The sequence below is a fragment of the Oncorhynchus mykiss genome, chromosome 31, assembly GCF_013265735.2.
Source record: "Oncorhynchus mykiss isolate Arlee chromosome 31, USDA_OmykA_1.1, whole genome shotgun sequence".
NCBI classification, from domain to species: Eukaryota; Metazoa; Chordata; class Actinopteri; order Salmoniformes; family Salmonidae; genus Oncorhynchus; species Oncorhynchus mykiss.
The window spans coordinates 40,112,890-40,129,142 of record NC_050571.1 but is presented as its reverse complement, the minus strand read 5'-3'; the positions used below and the strand labels follow the sequence as shown (position 1 = coordinate 40,129,142).

General features: G+C 40.4%; 1 protein-coding gene and 2 non-coding genes across 14 annotated transcripts in view; 1 reads left to right on the top strand and 2 right to left on the bottom strand.

Annotated features, from left to right (window-relative positions):
• Positions 1-3,089: 3,089 nt before the first annotated feature.
• trnac-gca lies at positions 3,090-3,161 on the bottom strand. Its single transcript has one exon. It is a non-coding gene; the product is annotated as a tRNA-Cys (tRNA).
• An 879-nt stretch (positions 3,162-4,040) lies between these two features.
• On the bottom strand, positions 4,041-4,112 carry trnac-gca. The gene has a single exon. It is a non-coding gene; the product is annotated as a tRNA-Cys (tRNA).
• A 10,579-nt stretch (positions 4,113-14,691) lies between these two features.
• The window catches only part of LOC110505152 (LIM and calponin homology domains-containing protein 1), a 155,371-nt gene continuing 153,809 nt past the window's right edge, over positions 14,692-16,253 (top strand). For all 12 annotated transcript variants that reach the window (XM_021584176.2, XM_021584175.2, XM_021584170.2 and 9 more), the window contains exon 1: positions 14,692-14,982. In XM_021584176.2, coding sequence (XP_021439851.2) covers positions 14,881-14,982 — 102 coding nt within the window. In that variant the 5' untranslated portion in view covers positions 14,692-14,880. The remainder of the gene's footprint in view (positions 14,983-16,253) is intronic.

The window sequence follows — 16,253 nt, the reverse complement described above, 5'->3', positions numbered from 1 at the left end:
TTTGATTAATTGTTCAGCAGCCTTTTGGTCCTAGACTTGGCGCCCCGGTACCGCTTGCCGTGCGGTAGCAGAAAAAACAGTCTATGACTTGGGTGACTGGATTTTCTGACAATTTTATGGGCTTTCCTCTGACACCGCCTGGTATAGAGGTCCTGGATGTCAGGAAGCTTGGCCCTCTTAAGGTCAGATGCCGAGCAGTTGCCATACCAGGTGGTGATGCAACCGGTCATGATGCTCTCGATGGTGCAGCTGTAGAACTTTTTGAGGATCTGGGGACCCATGCCAAATATTTTCTCCAGTCTCCAGTCTTCATGTGTTTGACAAATGACAAAGGCTTTGTAATGGTAACTGACCACAAGAGACAATTTTATTCTCCAAAATCCAAACGACCAGCGAAGATCGAAAGATGGGCACTGAGAATGTAGCCTTACAGATTGAAGGTTGTAAACGAGCCTGGGCCTCAGAATTCACCCGACTCACTGTCACGGTTGACACTGAACCTTCCAGCGTCTCCACACTACTAGGACATATAGTGGCAAAATGACAAACTCTGTTATGCACATCATTTATATAAACCTTAAACTTGTACATTTCTACTGTTGTTTCTTTCATGTAAGAAGAGGCGCTCTTGTTTCTGAGTAACTCAGTCACGTGGTCAAAAACAAAGGGCCGTCTGAGAGTGACCAGTTTTTTTGGTCCATCCTGTTCTTTTCCTATCAGACAGTGTGGCTGGAGGACATGCGACACTGCACACCGACGTGTTCAGGAATAACTGTCTGTTGTTGGACAGATAATTCTACAAGGCAATTGCATTTCCATTCCACTAGCAGCTCAGAAACAAACATTGATGTTAGCACATAAAATAGAGACTGCCCGCAAAAGTACTGCTCATGAAGTCCTTTCCACCGTGTCAAGTCAATTGCACACTACCAAAGCAGGTCCCTAAAGTCAGAATAGCGCTTCCAGCTAAACCATGGCAGAGCCTAGCCATTGACATGTGTGGGCCGGGGTCTGACACCGCCACATCACTCCATACTGGTCGCAGACCAATGGCAAAGTTCAAAGGCAGAACACGTCAAAGCAACCCACTCTGCTCAATCAGAAGGGAAGGCACACAGAACTATGGGCGTTTCTCATGGCCTGCAGGAGTACACCGCATTCAGTTGCAGGCCGCAGTCCAGCTGAACTGTTGAGCTGTCAGCCCGACATGCAGCCAGAACCTGAACCGACAGACCTAGGAGAGCAACTAAAAGCACAATCCAGCAAGGTGACATGGTTCTGCTACAGACACCAAAGCGGAACAAGTTGTCAACTACCTTCGAACCAGGGCCATACGTTGTCATGGACAGGAAGGAGAACTCTGTTGTCCTGGAAAGTAATCGCCAGAGGACCATGTGACACCGTTCTTTTGTGAACTTGCGGATACTACCACAGTCAAGACAATGGACTACAAGTGACAGAGACACTGACCAGGCAGAGCCTGCTAACACTGCATAGACAAGTGCCTGCACCTGTCGAGGCCATTCAGCCAAAGCCTCGACCCAGGGGACTCAGACAACAAAGCAGTGCATCTGAAGGACTATGTTAGATAGGCATGTTGCCATAATGGATCAGAATAATCTCTGACACATTCTGATTGGCAGGGCCGTCTACCCCTAGCCATCACCGGAAAAGTTCCCGGCAAGAGTTCTTGTCGAATGAACGTTGTCAACAAAAAGTATTTCCAGCAATGTAACCAGTGTCATGGCTGATTGTTTAAAGCAAGCAACAGTAAACATTACAGTATGTTGTTGTTGGAAAATATTTGAAGAGATGTGTCATAATAATAGCGAGTCAAACAGCTAAGAAGAGGATGGGTGTGGACTATTAGCGGCACCTAGTGGAGCAATAACAGCAGGGCAGGATGAGGCACGTGATGCACAGATGTTGGTTGTTCTTGGATATGCAGTTGGTTGGGTTTGGGACATGGAATAAAGTACAGGTTAGTAAATCCCTTGATTCTGAGTGAAGTCAATACATAACTTGAAGCACGCCTGTATCATTGTAGTAACTGGGTGTATTGATACACCATCCAAAGTGTCATTAATATTTTCACCATGCTCAAAGGGATATTCGATGTCTGCTTTTTAATTTTTTTTTTTTTTTACCCATGTACCAATAGGTGCCATTCTTTGCGAGACATTGGAGATCCTCCCTGGTGTTTGTGGTTGAATCTGTTTTGAAATGCACTGCTCGACTGAGGAACCTAACCGATAATTGTATGTTTTGGGTCCAGAGATCAGGTAGTCCCTCAAAACTCATGTTAAACACTATTATCGCACACAGAGTGAGTCCGTGCAACTTATTACGTTACTCCTGAACTGATGTAGACTTGCCAAAACAAAGGGGTTGAACACTTATTGACTCAAGACATTTCAACTTTTCCTTTTTTTTTTAATTCATTAGTCAACATTTATACAAAACATCATTCCACTTTGACATCATGGGATATTGTGTTTAGGCCTGTGCCACAACATCTCAATGCGATCCATTTTAAATCCATGCTGTAACAACTTTCTGAAAAAGTCAAGGGGATGTGAGTACTTTCTGAAGGCATAGCATCTAATGGAGAGACATACTGACTAATAGGGGGCATTTTAGGTGGAGCGGAGGCAACAAAGGACACTTCCTCGGTCAAAATACAGTCATCAAGACCTCTTGATTTGCGGTCTCATGCTTTACCAACCCCTTCTGTTAGACATTGTTTTCTCTCAGTCAGACAGTTCCTAACAATGGACATTTTAGATGAAGAGTTAAATCACCTAATAACGATTTGATCCTGAGAAATTGTTTAATAAGGGGCATTTCAGATGACGATCGACATAACATAATCAAGAACACTCTCTCTTTGAAAACAGACCCATAAAGTATTTGATTTAAAGTTGACAGAACGATTTGAACCTGAGACCTCTTGATCTGAAACCTATTGCACTTCCACCTCTGTCATGAACTCTTTGACTGAGAGAAAAACCATCTAATGAGGGACACTTTAGATTGAGTAACATAATCTAAAAAGGACTACTCATACACATCAAAAGTACATGATTTCAAGGGGGCACCAGGATTTGAACCTGAGACCTCTTGATCTGCAGTCAAATGCTCTACCACTGAGCTATACCCCTCTGCTCAAAACTTTCTAAAGGTGGAAAAATTGTCTAATAAGGGACATTTCAGCTGGAGATCGGCATAACCTAATAAAGTACACTCTCTCTTTGAAAACATACCCATAAAGTATTTGATCTGATCTTTGATCTTGATCTGCAGTCTTTTACACTTCCACCTCTGTTAGGAACTGTTCAACTGAGTGAAAAACCATCTAATGAGGGAGACTTTCGATTGAATAACATAACCAAAAAAGGAGCACTCCCTCTCTCAAGATACACTTAGAAAGTACTTGATTTAAGGGGGCGCCAGGATTTGATCCTGAGAAATTGTCTAAAAGGGGACATTTCAGATGGCGATCTACATAACCTAATCAAAAACAATCTCTAATTGAAAACATACCCATAAAGTATTTGATTTCAAGTTGACAACAGGATTTGAACCTGAGACCTGTTGATCTGAAACCTATTGCACTTCCACCTCTGTTATGAACTCTTTGACTGAAAAACCATCTAATGAGGGAGATTATAGATTGAGTATCATATCCTAAAAAGGAGCTCTCTCTCTCTCAAGATACACTTAGTAAATACTGGATTTCAAGGAGGTGCCAGGATTTGATCCTGAGAAATTGTTTATTAAGGGACATATCAGATGACGATCTTCAAAGCCTAATCAAGTACACTCTCTCATTGAAAAGATATTCATAAAGTATTTGATTTCAAGTTGACAACAGGATTTGAACCTGAGACATCTTGAACTGAAGTCCATTGCACTAACCTCTGTTATGAACTCTCTGACTTAGAGAAAAAACATCTAATGGGGGACATTTTAGATTGAGTAACATAATCTAAGAAGGACTATTCCTACCCTCATAATACACATCGAAAGTACATGACCCAAGGGGGCATCAGGATTTGAACCTGGGACCTCTTGATCTGCAGTCAAATGCTCTACCACTGAGCTATACCCCATCTACTTGAAAATAGCAGGTTTCAACTAGGTTGAAAAATTGTCTAATAAGGGACATTTCAGCTGGAGATCGACATAACCTAATAAAGTACACTCTCTCTTTGAAAACATACCCATAAAGTATTTGAACCTGAGACCTCTTGATCTGAAGTCTATTGCACTCTTTGACTGAGAGAAAAACCATCTAATGAGGGACACTTTAGATTGAGTAACATAATCTAAAAAGTAGCGCTCTCTCTCTCAAGATACACTTCGAATGTACTTGATTTCAGCCAGGATTTGATCCTGAGAAATTGTCTAATAAGGGACATTTCAGATGGCGATCTAAATAACATCATCAAGAACACTCTCTCTTTTAAAACATATCCATAAAGTATTTGATTACAAGTTGACAAAAGGATTTGAACATGAGACCTCTTGATCTGAAGTGTAACGCATCACCCATTCCTTTTTGAACTATTCTACAACTGTTCTATACCACCTCTGTTAAAGAACGTCTGAAGTGGGATAAATGGTCTAACAACGACACTTTAGACGGCGAATTTCTATTGCATAATTAAGAACTCTTCCTCTTGGAAAACACACCTATAATGTATTTGATTTCAAGGGGATAGAAGGAATTGCACCTGAGACCTTTTGATCTGAAGCGTAACACTCTCCTCACTCTGTTTGGAACTGTTTGACTGAGAGAAAGAACATCTCAAGAGGGACATTTTAGATTGAGTAACTTCTCCCGAAAAAGGAGCACAACCTCTCTCAAGATACACTTATAACCTGACTACACAGCTCGCATCGCGTGTGCGAGCTTTACAATTTTTTTTTTAGGAAATCCATATTATTCAATTATTGCACCCACACTGTTCGTGCCCGCCAATGAGCGTCTGCGTTGCCAAGGGCTAAAATAGAAGTCAGTTCTATTTGTGACGCAGATCTCGCCGCATGTCTTGCCGCTCCCATCTCCTCATTGGTTTATAGAAGCAGGTACCCTTGTCCCATCTCCTCATTGGTTATACCCACTTAGGAGACTGAAAGAAGAACGAGGTCGGTGGCGGTAATGCACCTAATTTATAAAAGTTGCCTATCGCAATATAAAGTCCAGAGAAGAAAAAGCCTGGAAGGAGGAAAAATGACTAGAAATGATTCAGTTGACCATTTAATGTGTGGATTAATTGTCGGAGTAGAGGACCTTGTGCATTTCAGGTAAAATAACGACTCAATGTTTATATCCCAGGACAAATTAGCTAGCAACAGCAAGCTGGCTAAATAGGACAAGTTAGCTAGCAAGTGCAAGCTAGGTTGCTAAATTGCCATAAATGTTAAATGCTTTTCGACCTGTCCCCAAATGAATGTAATTGGTTCAGAATATGTTTTGATATTTTAACCTGCGTGTCGTGATTGCGTTTGGTGTGAGGGGGGACAAAATACATATTTATGCACAATGGCAGCCAGTTTGGGTTCTGTTTTAGAAAGTTCTTGATTTGAACCTTGGACCTCCTGATCTGCAGACAAATGCTCTACCACTGAGATATACCCCCTCTGCTAGAAAGTTTCTAAAGGCAAAAAAATAGTCTAATAAGGGACATTTTAAATGGAGTTATGTTGGCTGATAAAAAAGTGACCCTCTATGAAAACACAACTATAATGCATTGGATTTCAAGTGGATAGAAGGACTTGAACCTGGGACCTCTTGATCTGCAGTCAAATGCTCTACCACTGAGATGTAGAAACTGTCTAAAGGTGGAAAAATAGTCTAATAAGAGACATTTTAGATGGAGATCTATATAACCTAATAAAGAACACTCTCTCTATGAAAACAAACCCATAATGTATTTGATTTCAAAGGGACAAATGGATTTGAACCTGAGACCGCTTGATCTGAATTGTAACGCACCCTCTGCTTGGAACTGTCTGACAGAGACAAAAACATCTAATAACAGACATTTTAGATATTGCCAAATAAATGAACTGTTAATAAAGACCTCTCCCTCTATGAAAACTCATCTATAATGTATTTGATATCAAGGGGATAGAAGGATTTGAACCTGAGATCTCTTGATCTGATGTGTAACGCACTTCCCCCTTTGTTAGAAACTGAGAGATAAAACAGCAGAGACAAAAAACAGCTAATAAGGGAAAACCCCATGAAATGGACAAAAGTGAATGGCAACATATTGGCATTGGACGAAACACATACGCAATCGCAAATACCACTCAAATGGACGGCAGTTCATCCAAACCATATGGCAAGTGGCATATGGCAAATGCCAAGTGTCATACAAAAAAAATCCCAAAGATGGCGAGTGCACTCTACCGTAGATTTTCATATTGCAAATGGTAACATAGTCAAGACTCAAGGGTCAAATTTTGAAAAAAATAAAAATAAAAATTCAACACCCTCTAAAAAAGTGCTTTCTGGAATGTTTTTTTTTTTTTTGTCAATTATACCGTATGAACATACCTTTCTCTTATTTTATTGAGTTTGTCCATAAGGCCTATGTTTTGTGATTAAGAGTAACAGCACCTAATAAAGAACACTCCCTCTCTCAAATCACACTTATAAAGCATTTAATTTCAAGTTGGCAAGTTGGAATCTGGGACCTCTTGATTTGTAGTCAAATCCTCTATCACCCCATCTGCCAGGAACTGGAGAGAATTACTGTCTAATAAGAGACATTTTAGATTAAGAGTAACAGCACCTAATAAGGAACACCCTCTCTCAAGATACACTTATAAAGCACATTACTTCAGGTGGGCTGCAGGATTTGAACTTGGAGTGCAAAAGGGTGCACTAGGATTTGAGTTATGACAGAGAAAGTCAAAAGTGGCTTTTCAAGCATCCTGGTGTTCAGCATTGTTCCACAAGAGGCCAGTAGACGGCTTGAAAATAAGTTATTTAGCCATTTTGCCAATAGGCCAATTCCTTCTATTGACAAACTATTGAGTATAAAATACCTTGACTACCCAAAGTAATATTGGTTGAATAATATGGTGTGTAATATGGTGTTTTTGTCAATGATGTGGGCGTGGCTATCTTTTTTATCCTTATTCACTGAATCTTTTGGTTACATTAGCAGAATCTAATGAGAATTTGTGATTCAACCAGAAAATGCATACCTAATCTGTAATTAATTGGTTATGGCCCAACACCACACCGTAATAAGATATTTTTCCCATTAATCATATCACAATCAACTTTTACCAGTTGAATGTGGACACAAATATACAAATGTTCTGTATTACATTGTTTCTGAAATATTGTAAAGTAGGCAAATTAGTTAATCTATGTGCAAACCTGCATATCACAAAATAAAAATGTTCTGGACATTGGATGAAACCAATGTATTTTGGTTTCATTTTGTTAAGACACCCCAGGTACGGATTTACACATAGCCAATTGTGGATAAATACTTTGAAATCTGTAAAATTCCAAAAAAGCTAGTAAAAAGCATATTTTGCTAATTTTTGGGGGAATAAATGTAATATAACATTTTACGGGGACAATGTATCAACAATTCCTTGTGTATACATTTGGAGAATATGTCTAAGGATAACCACACAACATTTGTTGAATGCAGATGCTTCTGAGGCTACTTATACTAAGCTGACACATGGAATTGTTTTAAGATGGTCATACCATATCTCATTTAGCTATTTGATTTTGAGTTTTAGGACCCCTGTAGGTATAACAAATGTATTGTATGTAGAAATGATTTGATAAAATATTGAATTTGGTCTTTACTATTATAGCCCATAGAAACGCTTTTTTCTATTGTCTAGTTTTTCTACATCTAGGAGATATGCCTTCCATAATTACAGTGTCTTGCGAAAGTATTCGGCCCCCTTGAACTTTGCGACCTTTTGCCACATTTCAGGCTTCAAACATAAAGATATAAAACTGTATTTTTTTGTGAAGAATCAACAACAAGTGGGACACAATCATGAAGTGGAACGACATTTATTGGATATTTCAAACTTTTTTAACAAATCAAAAACTGAAAAATTGGGCGTGCAAAATTATTCAGCCCCCTTAAGTTAATACTTTGTAGCGCCACCTTTTGCTGCGATTACAACTGTAAGTCGCTTGGGGTATGTCTCTATCAGTTTTGCACATCGAGAGACTGACATTTTTTGCCATTCCTCTGCAAAACAGCTCGAGCTCAGTGAGGTTGGATGGAGAGCATTTGTGAACAGCAGTTTTCAGTTCTTTCCACAGATTCTCGATTGGATTCAGGTCTGGACTTTGACTTGGCCATTCTAACACCTGGATATGTTTATTTTTGAACCATTCCATTGTAGATTTTGCTTTATGTTTTGGATCATTGTCTTGTTGGAAGACAAATCTCCGTCCCAGTCTCAGGTCTTTTGCAGACTCCATCAGGTTTTCTTCCAGAATGGTCCTGTATTTGGCTCCATCCATCTTCCCATCAATTTTAACCATCTTCCCTGTCCCTGCTGAAGAAAAGCAGGCCCAAACCATGATGCTGCCACCACCATGTCTGCTATGCAATCTGGTTTCAGAGCTGGTCATGGGTGCACCTCAGCCACGCTCAAGGTCCTAAACGATATCTTAACCGCCATCGATAAGAAACATTACTGTGCAGCCGTATTCATTGATCTGGCCAAGGCTTTCGACTCTGTCAATCACCACATCCTCATCGGCAGACTCAACAGCCTTGGTTTCTCAAATGATTGCCTCGCCTGGTTCACCAACTACTTCTCTGATAGAGTTCAGTGTGTCAAATCTGAGGGTCTGTTGTCCGGACCTCTGGCAGTCTCTATGGGGGTGCCACAGGGTTCAATTCTTGGACCGACTCTCTTCTCTGTATACATCAATGAGGTCGCTCTTGCTGCTGGTGAGTCTCTGATCCACCTCTACGCAGACGACACCATTCTGTATACTTCCGGCCCTTCTTTGGACACTGTGTTAACAACCCTCCAGGCAAGCTTCAATGCCATACAACTCTCCTTCCGTGGCCTCCAATTGCTCTTAAATACAAGTAAAACTAAATGCATGCTCTTCAACCGATCACTACCTGCACCTACCCGCCTGTCCAACATCACTACTCTGGACGGCTCTGACTTAGAATACGTGGACAACTACAAATACTTAGGTGTCTGGTTAGACTGTAAACTCTCCTTCCAGACCCATATCAAACATCTCCAATCCAAAGTTAAATCTAGAATTGGCTTCCTATTTCGCAACAAAGCATCCTTCACTCATGCTGCCAAACATACCCTTGTAAAACTGACCATCCTACCAATCCTCGACTTTGGCGATGTAATTTACAAAATAGCCTCCAATACCCTACTCAACAAATTGGATGCAGTGTATCACAGTGCAATCCGTTTTGTCACCAAAGCCCCATATACTACCCACCATTGCGACCTGTACGCTCTCGTTGGCTGGCCCTCGCTTCATACTCGTCGCCAAACCCACTGGCTCCATGTCATCTACAAGACCCTGCTAGGTAAAGTCCCCCCTTATCTCAGCTCGCTGGTCACCATAGCATCTCCCACCTGTAGCACACGCTCCAGCAGGTATATCTCTCTAGTCACCCCCAAAACCAATTCTTTCTTTGGCCGTCTCTCTTTCCAGTTCTCTGCTGCCAATGACTGGAACGAACTACAAAAATCTCTGAAACTGGAAACACTTATCTCCCTCACTAGCTTTAAGCACCAACTGTCAGAGCAGCTCACAGATTACTGCACCTGTACATAGCCCACCTATAATTTAGCCCTATCAACTACCTCTTTCCCAACTGTATTTAATTTATTTATTTATTTTGCTCCTTTGCACCCCATTATTTTTTTTTTATTTCTACTTTGCACATTCTTCCACTGCAAAACTACCATTCCAGTGTTTTACTTGCTATATTGTATTTACCTTGCCACCAAGGCCTTTTTTGCCTTTACCTCCCTTCTCACCTCATTTGCTCACATTGTATATAGACTTGTTTATACTTTATTATTGACTGTATGTTTGTTTTACTCCATGTGTAACTCTGTGTTGTTGTATCTGTCAAACTGCTTTGCTTTATCTTGGCCAGGTCGCAATTGTAAATGAGAACTTGTTCTCAACTTGCCTACCTGGTTAAATAAAGGTAAAATAAAATAAATAAATAAATAAATGTTTGACAGTGGGGATGGTGTGTTCAGCTGTGTTGCTTTTACGCCAAACATAACGTTTTGCATTGTTGCCAAAAAGTTCAATTTTGGTTTCATCTGACCAGAGCACCTTCTTCCACATGTTTGGTGTGTCTCCCAGGTGGCTTGTGGCAAACTTTAAACGACACTTTTTATGGATATCTTTAAGAAATGGCTTTCTTCTTGCCACTCTTCCATAAAGGCCAGATTTGTGCAATATATGACTGATTGTTGTCCTATGGACAGAGTCTCCCACCTCAGCTGTAGATCTCTGCAGTTCATCCAGAGTGATCATGGGCCTCTTGGCTGCATCTCTGATCAGTCTTCTCCTTGTCCTTGAAAGTTTAGAGGGACGGCCAGGTCTTGGTAGATTTGCAGTGGTCTGATACTCCTTCCATTTCAATATTATCGCTTGCACAGTGCTCCTTGGGATGTTTAAAGCTTGGGAAATCTTTTTGTATCCAAATCCGGCTTTAAACTTCTTCACAACAGTATCTCGGACCTGCCTGGTGTGTTCCTTGTTCTTCATGATGCTCTCTGCGCTTTTAACGGACCTCTGAGACTATCACAGTGCAGGTGCATTTATACGGAGACTTGATTACACACAGGTGGATTGTATTTATCATCATTAGTCATTTAGGTCAACATTGGATCATTCAGAGATCCTCACTGAACTTCTGGAGAGAGTTTGCTGCACTGAAAGTAAAGGGGCTGAATAATTTTGCACGCCCAATTTTTCAGTTTTTGATTTGTTAAAAAAGTTTGAAATATCCAATAAATGTCGTTCCACTTCATGATTGTGTCCCACTTGTTGTTGATTCTTCACAAAAAAATACAGTTTTATATCTTTATGTTTGAAGCCTGTAATGTGGGAAAAGGTCGCAAAGTTCAAGGGGGCCGAATACTTTCGCAAGGCACTGTATTGTGTCAATGAATTTTCTACAATTATCTTGGCTCTATACTCCAAAAGTTTTGAAATCAAACAGGGACAAAGATGTTAAAGGGTAGACCGTCAAGCTTTAAATTGAGGGTATTTTCATCCATATTGGGTGAACCGTTTAGAAATTACAGCACTTTTTGTACACAGTCCTCCCATTTTAGGGTAGAAAAAGTATTGGGACAAATTCACTTATGTGTATTAAAGTAGTAAAAAGTTAAGTATTTGATCCCATATTCATAGCACACAATGACTACAATAATCTTGTGATTCTACAAAATTGTTGGATGCATTTGCTGTTTGCTTTGGTTGTGTTTCAGATTATTTTGTGCCCAGTAGAAATGAATAGTAAATATTGCATTGTGTCATTTTGGAGTCAGTTTTACAGTAAATAAGAATATAATATGTTTCTAAACACTTCTAATCATGGATGCCTCCATGATTACGGATAATCGTGAATTAACCGTGAATAGTGATTAGTGATAGTTACAGATGCACAAATATCATACCCCCAAGACATGCTAACATCTCACAAATACAATAACATGGGAGGTCAGCATTTTTTTGGGGGGGGGGGGTGTATAATATTTGTGCGGCTGTAACTTGATGTGGTCATTGCATGTTATGAATATGGGACCAAATACTTAACCTTTTACTACTTGAATACACATATAAGTAAATTTTTCCAAATACTTTTGCTCACCTAAAATGAAGGGACTATGTACAAAAAGTGCAGCAATATCTAAACAGTGCACCCAATATGGATGAAAATACCCTCAAATTAAAGGTAACAGTCTGCAGTTTAACCTCATAGTCAGTCAATGTTTGATTTCAAATCCCACATTTTGGAGTATCGAGTCAAAAGAAGAAAAAATGGTGCGCACTGTATTTACCCCCCTTTTTTTTCGGCAGCAAACTACTTCCATAAATAGTTTTTCCAGGTACAAGGTTACCTTCAGACGAGAACATTGTGGGGTCATATTAATTTTGTAGGCTAAACCATTTGAACACTACAGACAGAGGTTCGCACATGGACGTTACCGACTTCAGACGAGTCTTGTGTGTTTTGTAGGCCAAACCATTCGAACACAGGACACCACAGACGTTTTCGTGAGATTTTTGGGATGTCTCGTGGTCTGACAAACAGCTCTGTAACTCTGCCACTTTCCACCACACATACGGAAGGCCGACATGGGCGGATGCAGTGGATTATGACGCATCCCATACCAACAGGCCTGTCTCTATCTTAAACAGACTGATTTTTGGGATGTCTCGTGGTCTGACAAACAGCTCTGTAACTCTGCCACTTTCCACCACACATACGGAAGGCCGACATGGGCGGATGCAGTGGTCTAAGACGCATCCCATACCGACAGGCCTGTCTCTATCTTAGACAGACACATTTTTGAAGGGGATGTTGAAGGGGGTGCATCAATTTCATCCCCCTATTTAAAAGTGGTTACAATTCATGACATTCTGATGACGGTAGTATGATATTCAAACGAAAATATACATTATCATCAACTTTTTTTAAACGTTTGTGCCCGCCCAGTGGGTGTTTTTTTTTTTCAAGGTGTAACTTCATTACATCCAGCTGTTTTTATCTACATAAGACAGTTCAACGGAAATGTACCGTTGCAGGCAATTGTCGCGTCTAATTTCTATGCAACTTTTTAAATGACAAAAAATATCACTGGACAAGTTAATGGAAACAGAGCTACTGGTGCGATTCATATTGTGGTGTGAGCAAGTTGATTCGTTCCCAGTGTCGTGAATTCATTGATGCTAAGGGAAGCCAGGCTTCCCCAAAAAATTGACCAAGAAACAAACATACAAAATAAATCATCTTTCATCGCTCTGTATTTCATCAATAAAAAGGCTGAATGTAATCTCGCCGGAGAAAGCATCAGAACGAATGAAACAGCGCCCCTGTGTCTCAGTATGTGTAGCCCATCTATCTGATGCTGTCTAGTCAAAAAGAGTTTAACATTGCCTTGAATGCAAGGGAAGCCAGTGAGCATTTGACCTCCCATGATGAAAAACGATATAAAATAATAACTAATCAGCGTTGAGCTAAACTTAGTGAGCTCAGCTGTAAATGGTCCTGGCACGCCAAAAAAAGGGTCAAGGGAAGCCAGTTTGGATTTGGCTTCACACCAATCACATCACATCAGAAGCCAAATGTCATTGACAGAAAGGAACAATATTGTTGCATCTCATTTTGTCGTTGTCCGGTGGCTAGCTTGCGATTACCTAAATTAATCATGGACGGAGATAGGGATTTAGACTTGTGGTTTTACTTAATTCTCTGTACTGGCCAATGATTATAACAGCGATTCTGATCCAACCAAAAATTCATACATTGTGCCCCTAGCCTGAGAGGATGGAAGTTCAACATGTAGCTAGATGTAGTAGGTTAATGTTAATTAGCTGGCCTGGCACATTTTTGAAAATGAAAAGAAGTTAGGCTAGCGATCAAGCATTTTAGCCAGGTACGTTAGGACAACAAAAACTAAAAGTGTGTACTGTACGACAGTCATAGACCGTTTAGGCAACATGAAAGAGGAGGATGGCATTGGCGTTTCTCTGCAAGTAGGGTGAGGTAACATGTTTTTTCTACTTGCACGCAACACACACACAGAGAAATCAGAACCATGGACAGCCACATCATATTTATTTTACGTTCAATGGACTAAATAGTTTTTGATATCTTTTAGTTGTCACTGTATTAGACTAAGCATAGGTGATTAGATGATGTTGAAACGTTGAAGTTGAAATGGTGCTGGAGTAGTGGAGGCAGTGCAACAGGTGCAGACTAAAAGTGGAATGCTTACTTACGGGCCCTTCCCAACAAGGGAAAGCCGTCATTGTAAATAAGAATTTGTTCTTAACTGACTTGCCTAGTTAAATAAAATAAAAAAATGTTTTTTAAATAATAGAAAAGTAATAACATGAGGAATAAATACACAATGAGTAAAGATAACGTGGCTATATAGACAGGGTACCAGTACCGAGTCTATATGCGGAGGTACTATGTAATTGACGTAGATATGTACATGAAGGTAGGGATAAAGTGAATAGGCAACAGGATAGATAGTAAACTTCAGCAGCAGTGTATGTGATGAGAGTCAAAAGAGTTATCAATGGGTCTGGATAGCTATTGGTTATTTAACTATTTAATCAACTATTTATCAGTCTTATGGCTTGGGGGGTAGAAGCTGTGCCCCTGCCGAATCTTTTCAGCCTTCTGTGGGGGAGGGGTGTTTATTTTTCGTGTTTAGCTCACATAAAACAATAAACAATTATGCATTAAGATGTCTGTATAGAATAAACGTAACAAAAACAGATGTAGACATTAATAAATGCATTTCTATAGCTTCCAAAATAGTATTTTTTTTACAACGGTGTGGAAGTGCCAAGATGGAGGCACGGTGACTTCAACCCAGCGCCCCCATCAGTTATCTAGTGTACATATAAATCATTGGTAGCTGCAAGTGCATTGCCGCGGGTTTGCAGCATACAACCGAAGGAGCACTGAAGGAGAGGGAGACTACCTAAACAGCAAGTCAAGACAACAAAAACGGCATTATCTGGTTTTCACGGTCAGGTGCTGAGGCTGAAGCCTGGTGATTTCCCCATTTTGTTCAAGCTTTTTTGTTCATATATTTTAACACTGAGCAGCTTTGCAAATGGCAAGTCCCGCTGCAGATATAGGACAACCACACCAGCGACATCTCCTCTCCGAATCGGCCTCCGAGCCCGCGTTTCTAGAAGCGCAGAAATGGATTGAGGTGAGTCACTGTCCTTATCAAACTCTTACGGTTACGTTATTGCATTGCATAATGCGTTTTAGAGACTTGTAATTTGGCTAAAAGTCCCTTCCCGTTATCATACTATCATTTCACAAAGGCACGGGTAAACCAGGCTAACCGGGTTTATTGCCTAGTCACCTGTTGAAAAAGTGACGCAAATTCGACATCCCACTTGCCTTGCGAACAGTAGCCTCTGCTGTGGAGCGTGTTTGGTCGAAAACAATGAATGCATCATGTGGAATGGCTTTTTGGGTCATTGCGAGCTTGGCGGACAGTAATCGCACAAACTGTTTTTTGTTCGGTGAGAATTTAAATCATGGCATTCACTGGCCGCATTATGGTGTCTCATTGTTCTATTCAACACAGTTTTTGGTTGTTGTGATGTGAACAAAGCTTGGTAAACTACGCCTATGTTAAATACTTTTGAGGCATTCGTTTTTATACTGGACACTTACTGTATTTTTAATTACTTACTGTACTTACTGAATTACCCACCCACCCACCCAATCTCTCTCTCTCTCTCTCTCTCTCTCTCTCTCTCACACACACGCACACACGCACACACACGCACACACACACACGCGCACACACACATCGTATCACCTTGTCTCACAGGAAAGGACTAGGCCTACTGCCAATCTTTTGTAATAAATCAATTGCTTTCACCTTCATATGAGCCTCTTTTCAACAGACATTTACTTCATCAGAAGATTTACATTCCAAATGTATGGATTTGAGCTTACTTCATGGCACCATTATCATTACAATCACTATACCCTAGAGGGGCCAAATTGTATGGTAACCTACTTTCTTATTTGACTGAGAATGGGTCACACAGTTGAATGAGAGGAGGGCATAAACAACAGTTGGGTAGGTTGTTGTTCTCTGTCCCCACAAGGGGACTGCTCTCATTACCCACACACACCTGCTGTCTGTCACTGGGTTTCCTTGAGGGGCTTGAGAGTTAATGCAGATCATTGGAAGCAAATAAAAGCCAAACGTACTGATATCAGGTGAATGACGAAGGTTTCATTTTTCTGTTTCATTTCTCAGCCATGAGTTATATTTCTTAGCCATGTTTGTGTAGCTGAGTGTTAGGCCTTGGGTTAGCTCTCACAGTAACACTTTACATTACGGTATACTTGCAGGCACACAATCCCAACCTATGTTCTATGACTGTTTACTACAGATTTATAAACTTGATATAAACTAATATGCTAATGAACAGGCCTATAGTTATAACATAATTG